Source organism: Mizuhopecten yessoensis, unplaced genomic scaffold, assembly GCF_002113885.1.
Source record: "Mizuhopecten yessoensis strain PY_sf001 unplaced genomic scaffold, ASM211388v2 scaffold7763, whole genome shotgun sequence".
Lineage (NCBI taxonomy): Eukaryota > Metazoa > Mollusca > Bivalvia > Pectinida > Pectinidae > Mizuhopecten > Mizuhopecten yessoensis.
In genome coordinates, this window is record NW_018407210.1 from 407,755 (window position 1) to 425,591 (window position 17,837).

Sequence of the window (17,837 nt, forward strand, 5' to 3'; positions counted from 1 at the left end):
CAGACAAACTAACAACACAGGGTTTCCAGGGATTTAGAATAGTCGCCATGACGATCCGATTGGGAACTGTCTTTTTCCGGTGTGATACGAAGGTCAATGTTTTTGATAACAATCAACAGTGTGCATTTGTTTTGTCCATTGTCACTTCGCCGTTTCTCATTTTAATGACATGACCTTATTTGGTTTTGACCTTGGTTTACATGGCGGATGTAGTCAACAATGTAGACAACTCTCCCTCCGAAACACCTAGTCCTATTCTCTATGTACTGTTTCTATGGTTTCAATGGTAATATATTTCCCTGGCTCCTATCATGTCCTGGTTGTATCCGTTTTGACTCGAATAACGCTTTTGATGACACTCCAGCATTCTGTTGACGTTATTTTCTGTTATTGAACCACAGAGAACATTATGTGTAATTTGTACTTTAGCGGAGGATCTACTTCTCGTCGCACCATGGTTTCCCAGGAAGATTTCCGACCTTGACCATTCAGCCAACCGCGTCCTTATGTATGGGATTGAACTCGATGCTGATCATCCGGTAAATATTGCCAGAAATGTTTTGCTTTCATTTACCTTGTCATTGAAATACCATTTAAAGGCAAAGTAATGTGTCAATAGACTTACAATCGTAGTCAAACTTATTACTGTAAGGTCAAGGCCATCATAATTGTTATCCTTCTAAACGAATGTTATTATTATTTTGTATACAGTACTGACAGTCCTATACCACTACACTGTTTTATTTCGCAGGGTTTCAAAGATAAGGTGTACAGACAGAGGCGGAAATACTTTGCAGATATTGCTATGGCCTACAAATAGTAAGTGTGTGCTGACAGTTTTTTTCTTATAATGTATACCTTGTACTTTTTGTTTGGTTTATGTCCTCTATCCTGAATTCTATTTTAAGAATTACCATGGTAGTTTATGTTATGTTTCGCCATAACGGTGAGCTGTTTCTATTTAAAGAAATTTGAGGGGCCGCGGTGACCAAGTGGTTAAGGCGTCTGACATTCTGCTACGACTAGCCCTCAACCACTGGGTCGCGGGTTCGAGACCTACGTAGGGCAGTCGCCAGGTACTGGCTGTAGGTCAGTGTTTCTTTTCCGGGACCTCCGGCTTGCCATAAATGACTATAGCTGTTCATAGAACGTTAAACATAATGTTCCTATTTATGTTTTGGTTCTTACTTTGTCATTTCTAACCTGTCAGTATGGTATCGCTGTTCAGAATTATCAAGCAATAGCTAACAATATATATATGAATTTACAACAGATATTCGACATTCTGAAATATCAAATAGGTGTTTCCTAAGTCAATATACACAACTATGTAGCCAGCCCCGAGGTTGGCCGTAACCTTGTAGCTAATGGTGGACTAGCAGCCCCGAGGTTGGCCGTAACCGTGAACCTACTAATGTATTAATAGCCCCGAGGTTGGTCGTAATCTTGTATCTACTGATGGACAATCAGTACCCGAGGTTGGCCGTCACATTGTAGTTACAGGTGGACTAGCAGCCCCGAGGTCAGCCCCGATGTTGGTCGTAACCTTGTGTCTACTGATGGACAATCAGTACCCGAGGTTGGCTCTAACCTTGTAGCTGCTGGTGGACAATCACTCTCCCAGGTTGGCCGTAACCATGAACCTACTAATGGATTAGCAGCCCCGAGGTTGGTTGTAACTTTGTAGCTACTGGTGGACTAGCAGTACCCGAGGTTGGCTCAAGGTTAGCAGTAACCGAGGTTGGCCGTAACCTTGTAGCTACTAGTGGACTAGCAGCCCCGTTGTTGGCCGTAACCTTGTAGCTTCTGGTGGACTATCAGTACCCGAGATTGGCCGTAACCTTGTAGCTACTGGTGGACTAGCAGCCCCGAGGTTGGCCATAACCTTGTAGCTACTGGTGAACTAACAGCCCCGAGGTTGGCCGTAACCTTGTAGCTACTGGTGGACTAACAGCCCCGAATTTGGCCATAACCTTGTAGCTACTGGCCTGGTGGACTAGCAGCCCCGAGGATTGCCGTAACCTTGTAGCTACTGGTGGACTAACAGCCCGAGGTTGGCCGTAACCTTGTAGCTGGAAAACACCCGGCACGGTTCACATAGAATGCTAGCTAAAGAATAAATTAACCTGTTGTAGCAAAGCCGTCTATCGTTAAGGGGATTTATGGGCACCTCCCCACTGTCGCTGTATTTCTACCTTTGTTTTGGAACGCTTCAGAAATGACCACTGATGAGTCCTAAATTGCCAAATGGAAGCATAAAGTATTTGCTAAGTTTGGCTACATCCATATATTGAATTATGTAAAAGGAGTTTACTTCGTATTGATATAAATGATTTTCCATCAATTATCTAGTACAGTACGCATTTCAGAGAAATCACAGAATATAGTAATAATAATAATATACTACATTTATATAGCGCCCTATATAATAATTTGTAAAATTACCTTAAGGCGCTTTACAACATGGATAATAGTAATGGTTAGAATTGTGAAAACAATCAACAAAGGCTTGACATCACTTTCATACATTTAACAAGCAATGTGCACATAATTGAACAAATAAAAGGGTGGTATTTACATGACGTCTTTGAAAGATTCTAAAATGCAGACGTGAAGAGGTGAGTTTTTATGTCCCTCTTGAACTTGGCCAGGGTATTTGACTTCCTAATAGCAGATGGTAAGCTATTGCACAACGTAGCCGAAACCCTCCCAAAGCATCTGTTTCCGTAGGTCACAGTACGAGATTTTGGGACACACAACAAAGATTCTGACTCGGACCACAGTGATCTTGACGGCTGATACAGGGTAACAAGTAACTGTAGGTACTGAGGAGCTGTTCCATTCAGTGCCTTGTATGTGTATACCAGAATTTTGTACTGCATCCTGTATCATACAGTTAACCAGTGCAACGAATAAAGCGCAGGTGTGATGTGCTCTCTCTTTCGAGTACGAGTAACTAGCTGTGCTGCAGTGTTCTGGACCCTCTGTAGACGACTAGTTAGTTTGTCAGATATACCACAGAGCAGGGCGTTACCATAATCCAACCGAGAGGTAACAAGTCAATGCGCCAAAATCTTGCACGCATCTGCAGTTAAAAACTGCCGAATACAGCCGATGTTCCTGATCTACAGAGTGGTGAATGTCCCATATTTGTGATGTATATAGCTGTTATAAGTATTGCTTGTACGAACAAAGATTTTGTGAAGGAAACGAGATCATTCCCAAGGCATCCTTTATGGTTTATTGGAGAGGTGGTACTTCTGTAAACCTACAAAGTGGAAACATCATAAACCCACAAAACGTCTTCCGTAAATGGTTCAGAACGCGAAATATCACGTGAAAGGAAAGGCTAATCTCAGGGATTTCGGGGCTTAGTCCGTAACCATGACTACAGGGGTTTTATTATTTCCTATGAATTTCAATAACACTATTTATAATTAAAGGCTATGAATAATATTAATGTAACAATGAATGACAATGTTTGAGGGGGTGTACTCTCAGCGTAAACTTGTGTATCTTTCTAAATAAACAAACTATTTTTAAACACACGTCTTTCACAGTGACGTAGATCTTTATTCAAAGGAAACAAAAAGAAAATTGCTGAGTCCAATGTATTTTTGTCGTCAAACACGCCTATTTTTATACACTGAGATTTGGTCAGATATAAAATGGAATAAAAGGAGATCCACGTCGGGTTATATATGCATGACTGGGCTATCTGAATGCTAGGTTTACAATTGCTTTCATTTGATATAATTGGCCTCTGTTGGGTTCGGGCCGGGCTCAGCTCGTCCTCCTTGCCCCAGCCTCATCCATATTTATTGGCTTTTAGGCAATCGATGCACATTTCTATTCATAGATTTAGCGTACGGGGTTAGACACTGCGTATGCCACGTCGGTTTTTGTTTGGTTACTTCTATGACATTTAACCACGTCCCGTGTAGATGTAGGTTACGTCACACGCTTTAGGTGATTGGTTTTTAGTCAAGCGTGTACAATTCTTCGTAGTAGTAATTGGTAGCATAGTTGACAAAACGTCTTTGACAATATTCACAATCTGTGTCGAATCTAGAGTTAACTTTGATGGACAGACTTTAATTTTAGTAAAATCACCTTTAAAATCAACAACATTGTAAAGCAGAAAAACACAATACAGCAATGGAACACTATGATAGTTAGCTACACAAAGCTTGCCTATTCTCCTGAGAGGACACTTTAAACGAGGTCGACAAATCGATCCGATATACAACACACATATAGAATTTTCAATACGTGAATCATTTAATGACGTATACACAGTAGCCATGTATTCTGATTGCCACCGTCACCAGGAATAATTACTACAAAAGAAAGCAATACATTTTCCTATTACAATAATGGTTGAAAAGTCTTGCCAGTACGGAATCTTGGAAATGTACAAATGCATACTGGGTATTATCTACCTTCATAATACTGCACTGTTTGTAATACCTCCCCTTTGTACTACTGCATTCTGGGGAATACCTACTCTTTGTACTACTGCATTCTGAAGAATACTACTGTACTTTAGGGCAAACGTACCTATCAAATTACTGCACGTCTATTCGACAAATACATTGTTGATTCGTCTTTTGTTTCTTTCTTTCTCTTTCTATTATTATATCATATTTTTGGTCCTGGATTTAATTCATAAAGAATGTTTACATATACAACTGAGGTGTACAAGTAACACGTATGCCGATATAAAACATGTACAATAAAGCTAAAGACGGTTTTGTTAAGCATTAAATACCGATTCAGTGAACTGCCATTTCTGATTTACCCAAAGCCGTATGTCTACGGAGATCGATGGCAGACGTGGTTAGCCGTATACAATGCATTCAATCACTCTCCTGATTACAGACAGTTTGGAACGACACCTAGTCTATAGAATAAACGTCCATCGACGTAGGAAATCCTAGAAATATGTTTGCCAAAGAAAATTTGCTAGTGCTAATAATGATAATATTGTGAAAATAAAATGGCTAGTGAGACAACAGAGGTCGGGAAACCATACAATGTGTCGTGATACAAACACAATAATATCACAGCATTCCTAGTCAACAAATGATTGCCAACTATTTAAAGTTGCTGCCAATTACTCAATGGTGTGGCATATTTTGCTATGCAATGTATTTCAAACAAAGTGAGGATTTGAATTCGTAAAAATTAATTCCAAGATATATGTCTAAATGCCCCCTTTAAAAACTATTAACGTACAAAAAGATTTAATTTATGATTGCGCTAATTGAAATTTCTGTATACAACTATTGTATTGCTTGTATTGTGAATGCGCTTATGTGTTAAATTCGACAATAGCCCAAACTGTTGACCGCTGATTTAAACACCTTTACAGTAGTTGTAGCATGTTCGTGGTTGATTATCCTCTCAGATCAGACGCAGACATCACGAAAATATGAATCATGCAAAATGTAAATAATAAATAATATTAGATGGTGACATTTCTTGTAGCCTATATTTACATCTCCAATTAAACATCAGTAATGAGATATACAAGTTAGACATATTGAACCCTAACTCGGTCTGTAATAAAGCGTTAAGGCTGATGCCTTCATACAAATAATTCAGCAATAACATAACATTTCAAGTTCATTTGTTAGCCAACTGAATGCTATAAAATGATCTAAACAACGTCAAACATCTAAACAAGTTAATTTGACAGAATCATTGGAAGCTTTATTTCTCTGTTTCTAGCGGAAGGAAAACATATGGCCTCAAATGAAGATGATTGGGGCTTATTAACACCTCGAAAATCGTAGTACAATACCTTTGTAACAGTAGGTCATGTGACTTATATTAGAAAAAGTATTTCTTTCTAACGGTTGGTGTTGGTACTTCCTAGTTAGAATGTTTGTAACATGTCCAGCCCTAAAAAAACACGTTTCCCGAAAGAAGTACTAACTGACTTATATGATTTGCTAGTACAATATATGATGAAGATAATACCAACAACTATGGTATAATGACAAAACTAAAATTGATAATAAACCAGCTTATTTCAAACAATGGGCAAAAAAAGGTATAATGTTTGTACAGGACCTATTAAACATACGGGCTGAAACTATTAACTCTTACGGACACTTTTGTGAAAAATACGAGTTAAGTCCCCAAATACCTATGTTCTATGGTTTACGCAATGCAATTACAGATCTGTGTAATACAATACAAAACAGGCAGCGTACCACCATATTACCAAATTGTCCAAGATACATCTAATTATAATAACGAACAAAGAGTTCAGTCAATAGATGGTTTAGTTGTCAAAGAATTGAAAGTGAACAACAAGTATAAAACAAAATGGTCCGAAGAATTAGATTTAATAGTAGATTGACATATGGTGGAAAAATAATGATAAAATTTCTTTCAAATGTACATTAGATTGCAAACTTAGATGGTTTCAGTATAAAATCACTCACAGAATTATGAGCACAAATACATATCGCCATATGATAAAGAGGAAAGACTCCCACTCTGTACAGCTTGTAATAGATATGTAGAAACTATATTACACATGCTTTGTGAATGTTGAATAGTGGACAGCTATTGGAATGAAATTAAAATGTGATTACAAACAAAAACAAATAAAACAACACTTCTTCAAAATACGTGTAGTGATAAAATCTTAGGCAAAGTGTCAAACAGACAAGAATTAACCTCTCTTAATACAATAATACAACAAAAGAAGGTAAACAAACTACCCAGTATTACTGGGTTCAAAACAGTGCTAGAGTACCACATACAAACAGAAATAAGATCCAAAACAAAAAATGGCATATGAAAAATAAAAAATAAAAGGCATCAAATAAAGTAAACAGTTGCGCAGTGTCATTTTGGCGTTGTCATTTCAAAATTTCACAAAATAGAATGAAAGCGAGTGTGAAAGAAATGTAGTGTTCTGTCCAAAAGAAAATAATATAAAACTTTCTGTATCTCACAAGTTTAAAAATGTGTTATAAAACATTTTACAAAACAAGCAATAACAAAAGAAACATATCATTTGAACATGTATTAAAATAAAATGTATGCATAAAGTATGACAAGAAATAGCAGGCTAATTTCAAGTATCAAAATGTGATTTATGTGGAAATTGAACAAAAGTAAGTAAGAATTTACCTAACAAGAGCAAAATACTTGTTTAAGAATCTTGTAGAAAATGAAGAAGCAAAACAACTGAATTTCATATTGTAATACAGTGTATGTACTTAATTAAGGCAATGTATATCATGTATAAGATGCATAAAGATGATGAAAAAAACATTTAAAAAAACCCAAGTCTAGCACATTTTGAATACATTGTATGGTGTAAAAGGACGCATTATCTAAAGTTCTTTTATCTATCTAGGACACACGACTCTGAGATTTACATTTATACATCGTTAAAAATGTTACCGAGATGTTATATAAAGATGTGTGTGGTTTCCAATCGCCCAAACCATCTTGAGTTGCGGCCAGTGTGTCTCAGAAAAGCTAGAAAAGGAGAAATACAGCCGATCACGACCTAGATGCATAGATTAGATAAGGCTGAATTTCGTAGCATTCACTTTGGTCACAAAAGAGAATATCTTGTCAGAATGTTTATGGACTAATTTCTTGGAGGCATCAGCCTTAACGACTTTATTAAGATTAAACACCATTCGCTATTTATGATTTAATTAATAACGCTCAAATCTAATAGATTCAATCAACATACAGGTATCTCAATACCGATATTTTATTGAGGTCCCTAGGTATGACTTATCATGGGGTTGACATTTACTGTGACCATATCTTTTCTTAGGGGGTAGGGTGGAGGGCTCATTTGATCTTAAAGAAGAGTATTACTTTGTAAGGTAATCTTGTTTTTATTTTACTAGTGGAGAGCCCATCCCCAGGGTAGAGTACACACAGGACGAAGTCCGTACATGGTAAGTTATTTCACCTTCTGATAAAAATTTGCCTAATTATGACATGCTTATAAATATACACCAAGTACCAACATTCGGTAAGTGATCATACAACCACGTAAGGACACCGAGTTGGCATCATGCGAAGTAAACATATCTCATAATAACAATGTATCTAGTGCCTTAAATATGTTTTATTTTCCTACTTGACGCTTTATCTAAAATGATATGTAGCATGAACTAAGATTGTGTTATAGAAGCTCTCATTGACAAAGCATATGAAGTCGTTTACCTTTTATGGGGTACATCTTTTCTTGTATTGACGCGAATGTTTAAAATGTCCCTGTGTGTTGACGTTATGTATGTAATTTGTCCTTGTGTGTTGACGTTATAGTATTTTGTCCTTGAGTGTTGACGTTTTGTATGTATTTTGCCCTAGTGTGTTGACGCTATGGTATTTCATGTCTTTATGTGTTGACGCTATAGTTAATCTTTTCTTGTATTGACGCGAATGTTTAAAATGTTCTTGAGTGTTGACGGTATGTATGTATTTTGTCCTTGTTTGTTGACGTTATGTATGTATTTTGTCCCTGTGTGTTGATGTTATGTATGTATTTTGTCCGTGTGTGTTGACGTTATGTATGTATTTTGTCCGTGTTTGTTGACGTTACGATGTATTTTGTCCGTGTGTGTTGACGTTATAGTATTTTGTCCTTGTGTGTTGACGTTATGTATGTATTTTGTCCTTGTGTGTTGACGTTATGTATGTATTTTGTCCGTGTGTTGACGTTATGTATGTATTTTGTCCTTGTGTGTTGCGTTATGTATGTATTTTGCCCGTGTGTGTTGACGTTATGTATGTATTTTGTCCTTGTGTGTTGCGTTATGTATGTATTTTGTCCGTGTGTTGACGTTATAGTATTTTGTCCGTGTGTGTTGACGTTATGCATGTATTTTGTCCGTGTGTGTTGACGTTATGTATGTATTTTGTCCTTGAGTGTTGACGTTATGTATGTATTTTGTCCTTGTGTGTTCACGTTATGTATGTATTTTGTCCTTGTGTGTTGACGTTATAGTATTTTGTCCTTGTGTGTTGACGTTATGTATGTATTTTGTCCTTGTGTGTTGTCGTTATAGTATTTTGTCCTTGTGTGTTGACGTTATAGTTGTTTGTCCTTGTGTGTTGACGTTATGTAGGTATTTTGTCCTTGTGTGTTGACGTTATAGTATTTTGTCCTAGTGTGTCGACGTTATAGTATTTTGTCCATATGTGTTGACGTTATAGTATTTTGTCCTTGTGTGTTGACGTTATGTTTGTATTTTGTCCTTGTGTGTTGACGTTATAGTATTTTGTCCTTATGTATTGACACGAAGTTTTGCATTATCCTTCATGGTTGGCAACATATTTATATTTGTCCTTGTTTGTTAAAGCAACAGTTTATTTAGTCCATGTGAGCTGACGCTGTGGTACATTTTGTCCGTGTGTGTTTAAACTATGGCATATTTGTCTTTTTGCGTTGATACCGTTTTGTATTTTGTCTTTCTGTGTTAACGCTATGTTTACCCCACCAACATCAGATGGTAGGCTATACAAATCAAAATATTTGTCCTTCTGTCCGTCCGTCTTTAAAAAATTCTTGTTAGCGCTATTTCACAGAAAGTACCACATGGAGGTTCCCATAGCCCCCTAGTTTGCTCATCGAATTGGGGTCTGTTGCGAAAACCAAGACGGCCGACAGGTAGCCATCTTGAATTTTGAGGCTTAACATTTGTTAGTACTATTTCTCAGAAAGTACTGAAGAGATCTTTCAAAAATGAAGTTTCCCCCTATGCATGTCGTATTTTGGGTTTGATCGGAAAACCAAGATTGCCAACAAGCGATCTAAAATTTCGAGAGTTAATGTTTGCTAGCGCTTTTCTCAGAAAGCACTGGATGGACCTAATTCAAATTCATAATAAAAGTTTGTAATTGTGCATGGTTACTTTTTACTTTGATCGAATTTTACTTGATTGATGTAATCCTAATTATTATTGTTGACAGGGGAACGGTATTTTCAGAATTGTTGAAGTTATACCCAACACACGCATGTCGAGAGTTCCTTAGAAACCTGCCGCTGCTCATCGACCACTGCGGTTACAGGTAAAGAAACACAATTAGCTTATTCAGTTAAGGAGAGGGGTTGTATAGGCTATGACTGTTGCCCAATTCCTATTATACTTAAGTTCTATACAATAAAATATTATGAAAAGAAAATTCTTTGAGTATCAGCAACTGTTGAACTATAATTGTAAGTTTTGAATTTACTGATATTTAAGAAGAAATTTATAACAATTATTATATTCTCGTCCATTGTTAAGGTTATCAGTTTCATAAATTAGAGGCAGACGAGTTATAAACAACAGAGAAGGTACAATCAACGTAAATGTTTTTTGTTTTTTAAAGCGTGTTTTTTTAATTCATTAGTACCGTTTACCGAGTACTTTTAAAAACTAGTTCAAATAAAACCACTTCCGTTTTAATGGCCCTTTCTGAAATGTTCTATTTTCCTTTCAGAGAAAATAATCTACCACAACTAGAGGACATATCAGAGTTCCTTAAAGGTAGGAATATTTTCGTCTTGAATCTTGTGAAGTATTTTTCCCTCCTGGAAGAGAAGTAACATATTATTTCAACTGAATATATTTATGTCCTAAACTGATACTTGCTTTTAAGTTTGTTTTTATAATTATTAATATTTAATGTTTTCCGTTGATTGTGGAAGAAAGTTTGATTTTCAATAAAAAAAAATAACAGTATTAGAACTTTTTAACACCAGTGTTATGTTGAATGTTTTATTTCATTTTGTTCAGTTATTAGCTGTGACTTCATCCCAATATGTATGCTATTTTCTTCAGAAAGAACAGGTTTCCAGCTGCGTCCCGTGGCAGGGTATCTATCATCACGTGACTTTTTGGCAGGACTTGCATTCCGTGTTTTCCATTGCACGCAATACATCCGCCATCGATCTGATCCGTTATACACACCAGAACCGTGAGTATATTGACAATTTATCACACGGAATTTAATATATCAATTATATAATAATACATAAAACATAATCTAAATAGGGTTGCATCCATCTACATCCATCACCCGCACAGTTATGATAATAAACAAAACAGAATATTCAATCTCATCGACCGTCATATTTATACACTGTAATAATACACAACACAGAATATGTATAGGGTAACATCGATCACATTGGCCGTAAGTATTATAATAATGCACAACACAGAATATGTAAAGGGAAACATCGATCACATTGGCCGTCAGTATTACAATAATACACAACACAGAATATGTATAGGGTAACATCGATCACATTGGCCGTAAGTATTATAATAATGCACAACACAGAATATGTAAAGGGTAACATCGATCACATTGGCCGTCAGTATTATAATAATGCACAACACAGAATATGTAAAGGGAAACATCGATCACATTGGCCGTCAGTATTACAATAATGCACAACACAGAATATGTATAGGGTAACATCGATCACATTGGCCGTCAGTATTATAATAATGCACAACACAGAATATATATAGGGTTACATCAAAAACATTTTAATACCCACAGCAGAATATATGTATAAAGGGCTACATCAAAAACATTTTAAAACCCACAGCAGAATATATGTATAAAGGGTTACATCAAAATCATGTTCATGCCCACAAAAAAAAAAATGTATATAGGGTTACATCAAAAAAAAATTAATACCCACAAAAGAATATATGTATATAGGGTTACATCAAAAACATTTTAATACCCACAGCAGAATATATGTATAAAGGGTTACATCAAAATCATTTTCATGCCCACAAAAGAATATAAGTATTCAGGGTTACATCAAAAACATTTTAATACCCACAAAAGAATATAAGTATATAGGGTTACATCAAAAACATTTTAATACCCACAGCAGAATGTATGTATAAAGGGTTACATCAAAATCATTTTAATGCCCACAAAAGAATATAAGTATACAGGGTTACATCAAAATCATTTTAATGCCCACAAAAAATATATGTATATAGGGTTACATCAAAAACATTTTAATACCCACAAAAGAATAGGGTTACATTTATCACATTGACCGTGATTTATATCAGTTAACAGATGCCTTACATCATTACAATAGTTTATTACACAGAATTGATTCATAGTTATTATTTCAGTATTCCAATTTTCGGCATGTCGTTATATTTTACAGTGACTGCTGCCACGAACTGCTTGGTCACATGCCGCTGTTAGCGGATCCAAGCTTTGCACAGTTCTCCCAGGAGCTTGGATTGGCGTCGCTCGGGGTCTCTGACGAGGAAGTACAGAAATTAGCAACGGTAAGTAGGGTGTAATAAACTATCAAATTGCACGTGTTCTAGTTGCTTTATGCATGTGGAAGTGTTTTGTCCTAGTGCGGTTATAAGCAAAATTGAATTGAATACACTATCGAAAATGTCCGTACTGTTATCACCAAATCTTGCAATATTTATGATTTGCCGCTAATTTGCTAGGAGAGCCGATCTTCAATTAATTATTCTGATGTACAGTATGGGACCCTCACACCCAAACAAATATTGACAAGTTGGAAATGGTCCAGCAAAGGGCAGCGCGCTATGTGCTCAATAAGCACAGGTACAACCATCATACCTCCAGTGTGTCAGAAATGTTGGACCACCTAAAGATGCGCCCTCTAGCAGATAGACGTAGAGATGCTCGTCTGACCATGCTTCATAACATTGTAAACCAGAAAGTCGCTATCGTAAAATCAGACAGATTAATCCCTACAGTTAGAAAATCTCGAACAATCCACCAGTTTTCGTATCAAATTCCCCACTCAAAAACCCAGACCAGAAAGGCATCATTCTTCCCTCGAACTATACCCGAGCGGAATAAACTCCCACCTGACATTATTTCGAGCCCCACAACGGAATTATTCAAATCAGCCCTCTACCGTCACTTTTCAAACGCAAATAAGACCATCTCGTATCTTTTAAAAACAATCTCTTTCCATGTTTCACTCCTCGTCTGACATTTTATCTTCAAATTGTTGAAGTTGGTCAGTACCACTTAGAAGTAGAAGTAGAAGAGGCCTTTGTTCCTTTCTAAATTAGAACAACCACAATAATATTAGCAAAACTTCTGCGATTTTCATTACAAAGCGTTTGTAATAGTATATTTATGATATGGCAATGAAAATGTTTGAGAAAATTATGTTGTTTTTTTTTTATTGCAGTGCTACTTTTTCACGGTTGAGTTTGGAATTTGTAAACAGGATGGAAACCTGAGAGCATACGGCGCGGGTCTGCTATCTTCTATTGGGGAGTTGAAGGTGAGCATATCCAGTCCCCGTTATTTGAGATTATATTCAATTATTGTTAACAAAACGTACACATCAAGGCAATCAATATAGCCAAGCACGGTAACAATCAAAATACTAACACAGTTAATGTCGAAATCGCTACTCCGAACAATACAATAATTGTAATGTTTTGTCATTATCTTGTGGCTACCTTCGCCAACACAAAAAAAATGTTTTTATAAATATGAACGTTGTTTTAAATGCAATTTTAATCGCTATGTGTTGTGCTTGCAACTAATAAAGCGATTATAAAAATTGCGTACAATTTCGTTTCAGTTAGAAGCCATATAAGTAAGCAGAGCACGTGCTAAATCGCTAACACTTCTGACCTTTTAAAAAAATAACCAGCGTGTTATGTTTCATTTATCTTGTTCTTGTGTAATACTGTTAAAATATTATGACATAACCATTCAGCATGCATTGACGAGTAAAACTGAGAAGATTCCCTTCGAACCGACCCGTACATGTCAGCAGGAGTGTTTGATTACAACCTTCCAGGACGTTTACTTCTTCACCGACAGCTTTGAGGAAGCAAAAGACAGGATGAGGTAAAGCCATAATCATACTTTTACCAGTTGCTATGGAAACCCATCAACTAATCAAGGAGTTATGTCAATCCTGTATACCATAAAATTATATATCTTATATAATTTAAGTTAACGCAGAATCGGCATTGCTACTTGAATAAATTTAAAGCTGGCTTGTCAAAGGTTACTCTCGCTTCTGTGTATCTCCTGTACATGATACATATTGCCATGGGAGCAAGCATATACATGCAGGTTTGAGTGTTGATGGTCAATTTTGTGGTAAATGCTGAGACTTTGTGTAATTATGATGACAGTAAGTATTTCGTACAGCACAACTCCCAATTGTGACGTAGAACGTTATGTTTCTAAATAACTGCAAATTGTCTGCAAATGGTTTTGCGAGAGTGCTTCAAAGAGGATTCGTGGGAATTTGAATTCGTGAACTATGAGTATGATTTCTTCGTTAGAGTCGCTCGTTTTTATCACCTCTACGTGTTAGTGCCGTAGATCGCGAGTTCGATGCCAGTGCAGGGCATCAGTCAACGTCTATAAACTCTTTTGGTTGTGAAAATCGTTGCCTTCTTTGTTTTTTTACATTGAAATAGTTTATTCTTCCATGAGTCAATCTTTACTCTATATATTTTAATTGCATTACAGACAATTCGCTTGCACCATCAAACGTCCGTTTGCCGTGCGGTATAATCCGTACACCCAGACAGTGGACGTCCTTAACAATACGCGCTGTATCGCATACGCGGTCAGCGAACTTAGGGGAGACCTCTGCATTGTATCTGACGCACTCCGTCGACTCCAACAACTCGAGCTTGCCATGGACGAACAGGAAGAGGCAGAGCGACTGGAAGGAGAGACACCCCGATGACGGTCTGGCAAAGCAAGAACAAAAGATAATGAACGTTATGATAAACTGAAGAAATTGTTTAAATCATATGGAACGAAAAGAATACAACATGGTTTAAACTACTATCTTAAATACCGTATAGTTATGTGCTCATATTATAAAAGACATTGTGATTTTATTTTATATGTACTACTAGATCAGCACGATACATGCGTGTAATGACGCAACTTTCGTGTGCTATACCCATAATCAGGTCTGTTTTTTTCATATATGATTGACTATAATAGAGGGTTAGTGGCGATTTAACGGATGGTATGTTAAAGGATGACAGAACACCGGGGCAAGTTTTAGCACTGTAGAGACAGATCTCCATAGAGTAAGTCCCAATAATCTAGTGGCATCCCCATCAAATAAACAGTTCCATTTCTTAAATGATCATGTTTGAAGTTACGCGTTACTTGTAAGCTTCTCAAGATACACGGATTTTTATATCACCGTGATTAAGCGATTATCAATTTGAACAAAAGTATGATAACTCAAGACGTTACTTTGTGGTCTGATATTTGTTACAGGATTCCTGAAGGAACAGAGCTATACGTGGCTCACAAAATTGATCGTGTAGAGCCCACACAACGGAAGTTCTTATCTTTCAATTTATACCACTAATAATAGCAAATAGGTTTTCAAATAAAAATTAGTTTTCCTGTTTGTTGGAGCTCAGAACTAAGCTTATTTTTAGTTTAACAAATTCCACCGGTACGTTTTTATATATACGTAGTCAATCTCTTTATCGTGACGATAACATTTATCATAAACTTATGTTTGTAAACGTGTGGAAAGATTATACTATTGTAAAGTAGAACCGTCTGAATCCTTGATGAAACCCCATGGCCCCCATTCAGAGTTCGTCTTTTCTTAAACGTATACAATTATCTCATTAAATTATCATAGATTCAATATAATAAAACATGATAACCATGCTACAAATACACCAGACATAAAATGTATAGATTTCAAGGCGTAAGAATCATTTTCTCGGCTACACAAATGATTGCATTAAACGGAGCTATGTACTTGGGAATGGCTGGTTATTGACTATGTTAGTATATGTTTAGAGAGGAGAGCTAGAGAGTCGCCATTCATCTGATAGTTATATATAACATTAGATTAACACTGTGTTTATGGATTATGAATTTCGGACAATGGAAAGATCAGGCCATATGTCGTGATTAATCAATTAGCACCACCTACCGCGTTGATATATTGCTGTTAACAGCTTTCGTGGCATAGAACAGGGGTGACTACCTCCAATACTGTCGAGCTGTAACAGGTCGCCGACACTCGTCATCAAATGCAATATAGATCAATTAACACTATCAATAAGGCGTTGTATGTGCACCACGTTTTCCGATATACATAACTGCCGTAGCACACGTATATATGAATATTATATCATTTCATCCAAGTTATTGAGTCTAATTATGTTAATAAATGTATATTCGCAACAGTTTCTGTGTTCTCTTAAATGTGTTAATTATTTCGGATCTTATGACGCTGATCCTGATGTGCACTGACAAATAGAAAAAGTGTGAGAATGCTCGCTAATTTTTCGATCAGTCGACGCCGAGATTAGCACAATTGTCTGACACCCACATAGATAGCAGTGAAACAGTTATCACATAGCCATTATTTGGATGAGCTACACCGCACACATTTTCTATAAAGGAGTGTAAACTCAGTCATTGTGACATATGAAGTTGACTTTTTATGTTAAGAACCGCCATTGAGATATTCTAACATAACATCCTGTACTTAATCATCCTTAATATCCAAGGGTTTATATAACATATTTTCTCTGCACCCATGGATTATGACAAAATCGAAGGCTGGTGGTAAGCTTTTTGGATTTAGGTATGAAAAAAAATACAAATTCCAAGGCTGATACTTCTCCTCTTAAGATAAAAGATAAACTAAACCTAACTTCCAAGCCTGTCAGTTTTACCGTTACACTACAACGCAATCTTTTTTATCTTCATTAAATACATCAGACTAGTCTACTAGAATCATTCACAGAGTCATAACATGTTCATTCACAGGGTCATAACATGTTCATTCACAGGGTCATAACATGTTCATTCACAGGGTCATAACATGTTCCAGAGGTGCAGAGAAGTATAAATCCTTGGATTTTGAGGACACATGTTCTGCGGTTATCAGAAAGTCGATAATGTGTCAGCGAACATCATATAAGGTCAACGTAACAATGAAAACACCATTTAAGGTCAATATAACAATGAACACCATATACGGTTAGTGTATTGATAAAGCCCCATACGTTCAATGAAACGATGAACGATATACAGGGTTAGTTAAACTTAACGACGAACAACAAACAAGGTTCGTTTAATGACGAACAATAAAAAGGGTTAGTTCAAAGACGAACAACAAACATTGTAAGTTTAACAATGAACAATATATAACATCATATAAGGATCAGTGTAACGATGAACAACCTGTAAGGTCAGTGTAACGATGAACAACCTGTAAGGTCAGTGTAACGATGAACTGTAAGGTCAGTGTAACGATTGACATGAACAGTGGAGTATAGATATGTGAATGTATTTGTAACAATCACGATCTAAAACTTTAAATGCCATCAACATGGTTATTTTTGTTTACAAGAACAATGTGTGGTCAACGTCTGAACTGTAAATTGCTTTCCTATAAGGCATCTTTTAGCAAAATTGATTTTTAGCGTAAGAGGTTTTTCTTTCTTTCTAAATTACTTCTTTAACTTTTAAAAAGTACAATCAGAAAAACGGAAATCTTTATATTCCTTGATTCATTTGAACTGTAACTATACTGTCCTACTCATAATGTAAGTCAAGCTTTATATGTATTTCTGGTATTTTAAGAGCTCTTTGACTGACATATTTAAATAATCAAAACATACTTCAGTCCCTATCATTTTGCAGACACTTTAGAAACAATCTATGTGAATGTTTGACTTAATGTCATGTTAATCAAGGTTCGTTGAACAGTCTAGTTCCCTATGCAGATTCGTCTGACCTTGTTTTTATTTTTGGTTCGTTTATTTTACAACAAGCAGATTGCAATGCGT

At 36.3% G+C, this 17,837-nt stretch overlaps 1 protein-coding gene across 1 annotated transcript in view; it reads left to right on the forward strand.

The window, feature by feature from the left end:
• The window catches only part of LOC110454322 (tryptophan 5-hydroxylase 1-like), a 29,187-nt gene extending 12,964 nt beyond the window's left edge, over positions 1-16,223 (forward strand). Inside the window, exons 4-13 of the mRNA XM_021503769.1 lie at positions 430-539; positions 752-819; positions 7,893-7,943; positions 9,964-10,062; positions 10,477-10,523; positions 10,818-10,953; positions 12,182-12,308; positions 13,205-13,300; positions 13,745-13,878; positions 14,515-16,223. Of these exons, the coding sequence (XP_021359444.1) occupies positions 430-539; positions 752-819; positions 7,893-7,943; positions 9,964-10,062; positions 10,477-10,523; positions 10,818-10,953; positions 12,182-12,308; positions 13,205-13,300; positions 13,745-13,878; positions 14,515-14,737 (1,091 nt within the window). The 3' untranslated portion in view covers positions 14,738-16,223. The remainder of the gene's footprint in view (positions 1-429; positions 540-751; positions 820-7,892; positions 7,944-9,963; positions 10,063-10,476; positions 10,524-10,817; positions 10,954-12,181; positions 12,309-13,204; positions 13,301-13,744; positions 13,879-14,514) is intronic.
• The last annotated feature ends 1,614 nt before the right edge of the window (positions 16,224-17,837 follow it).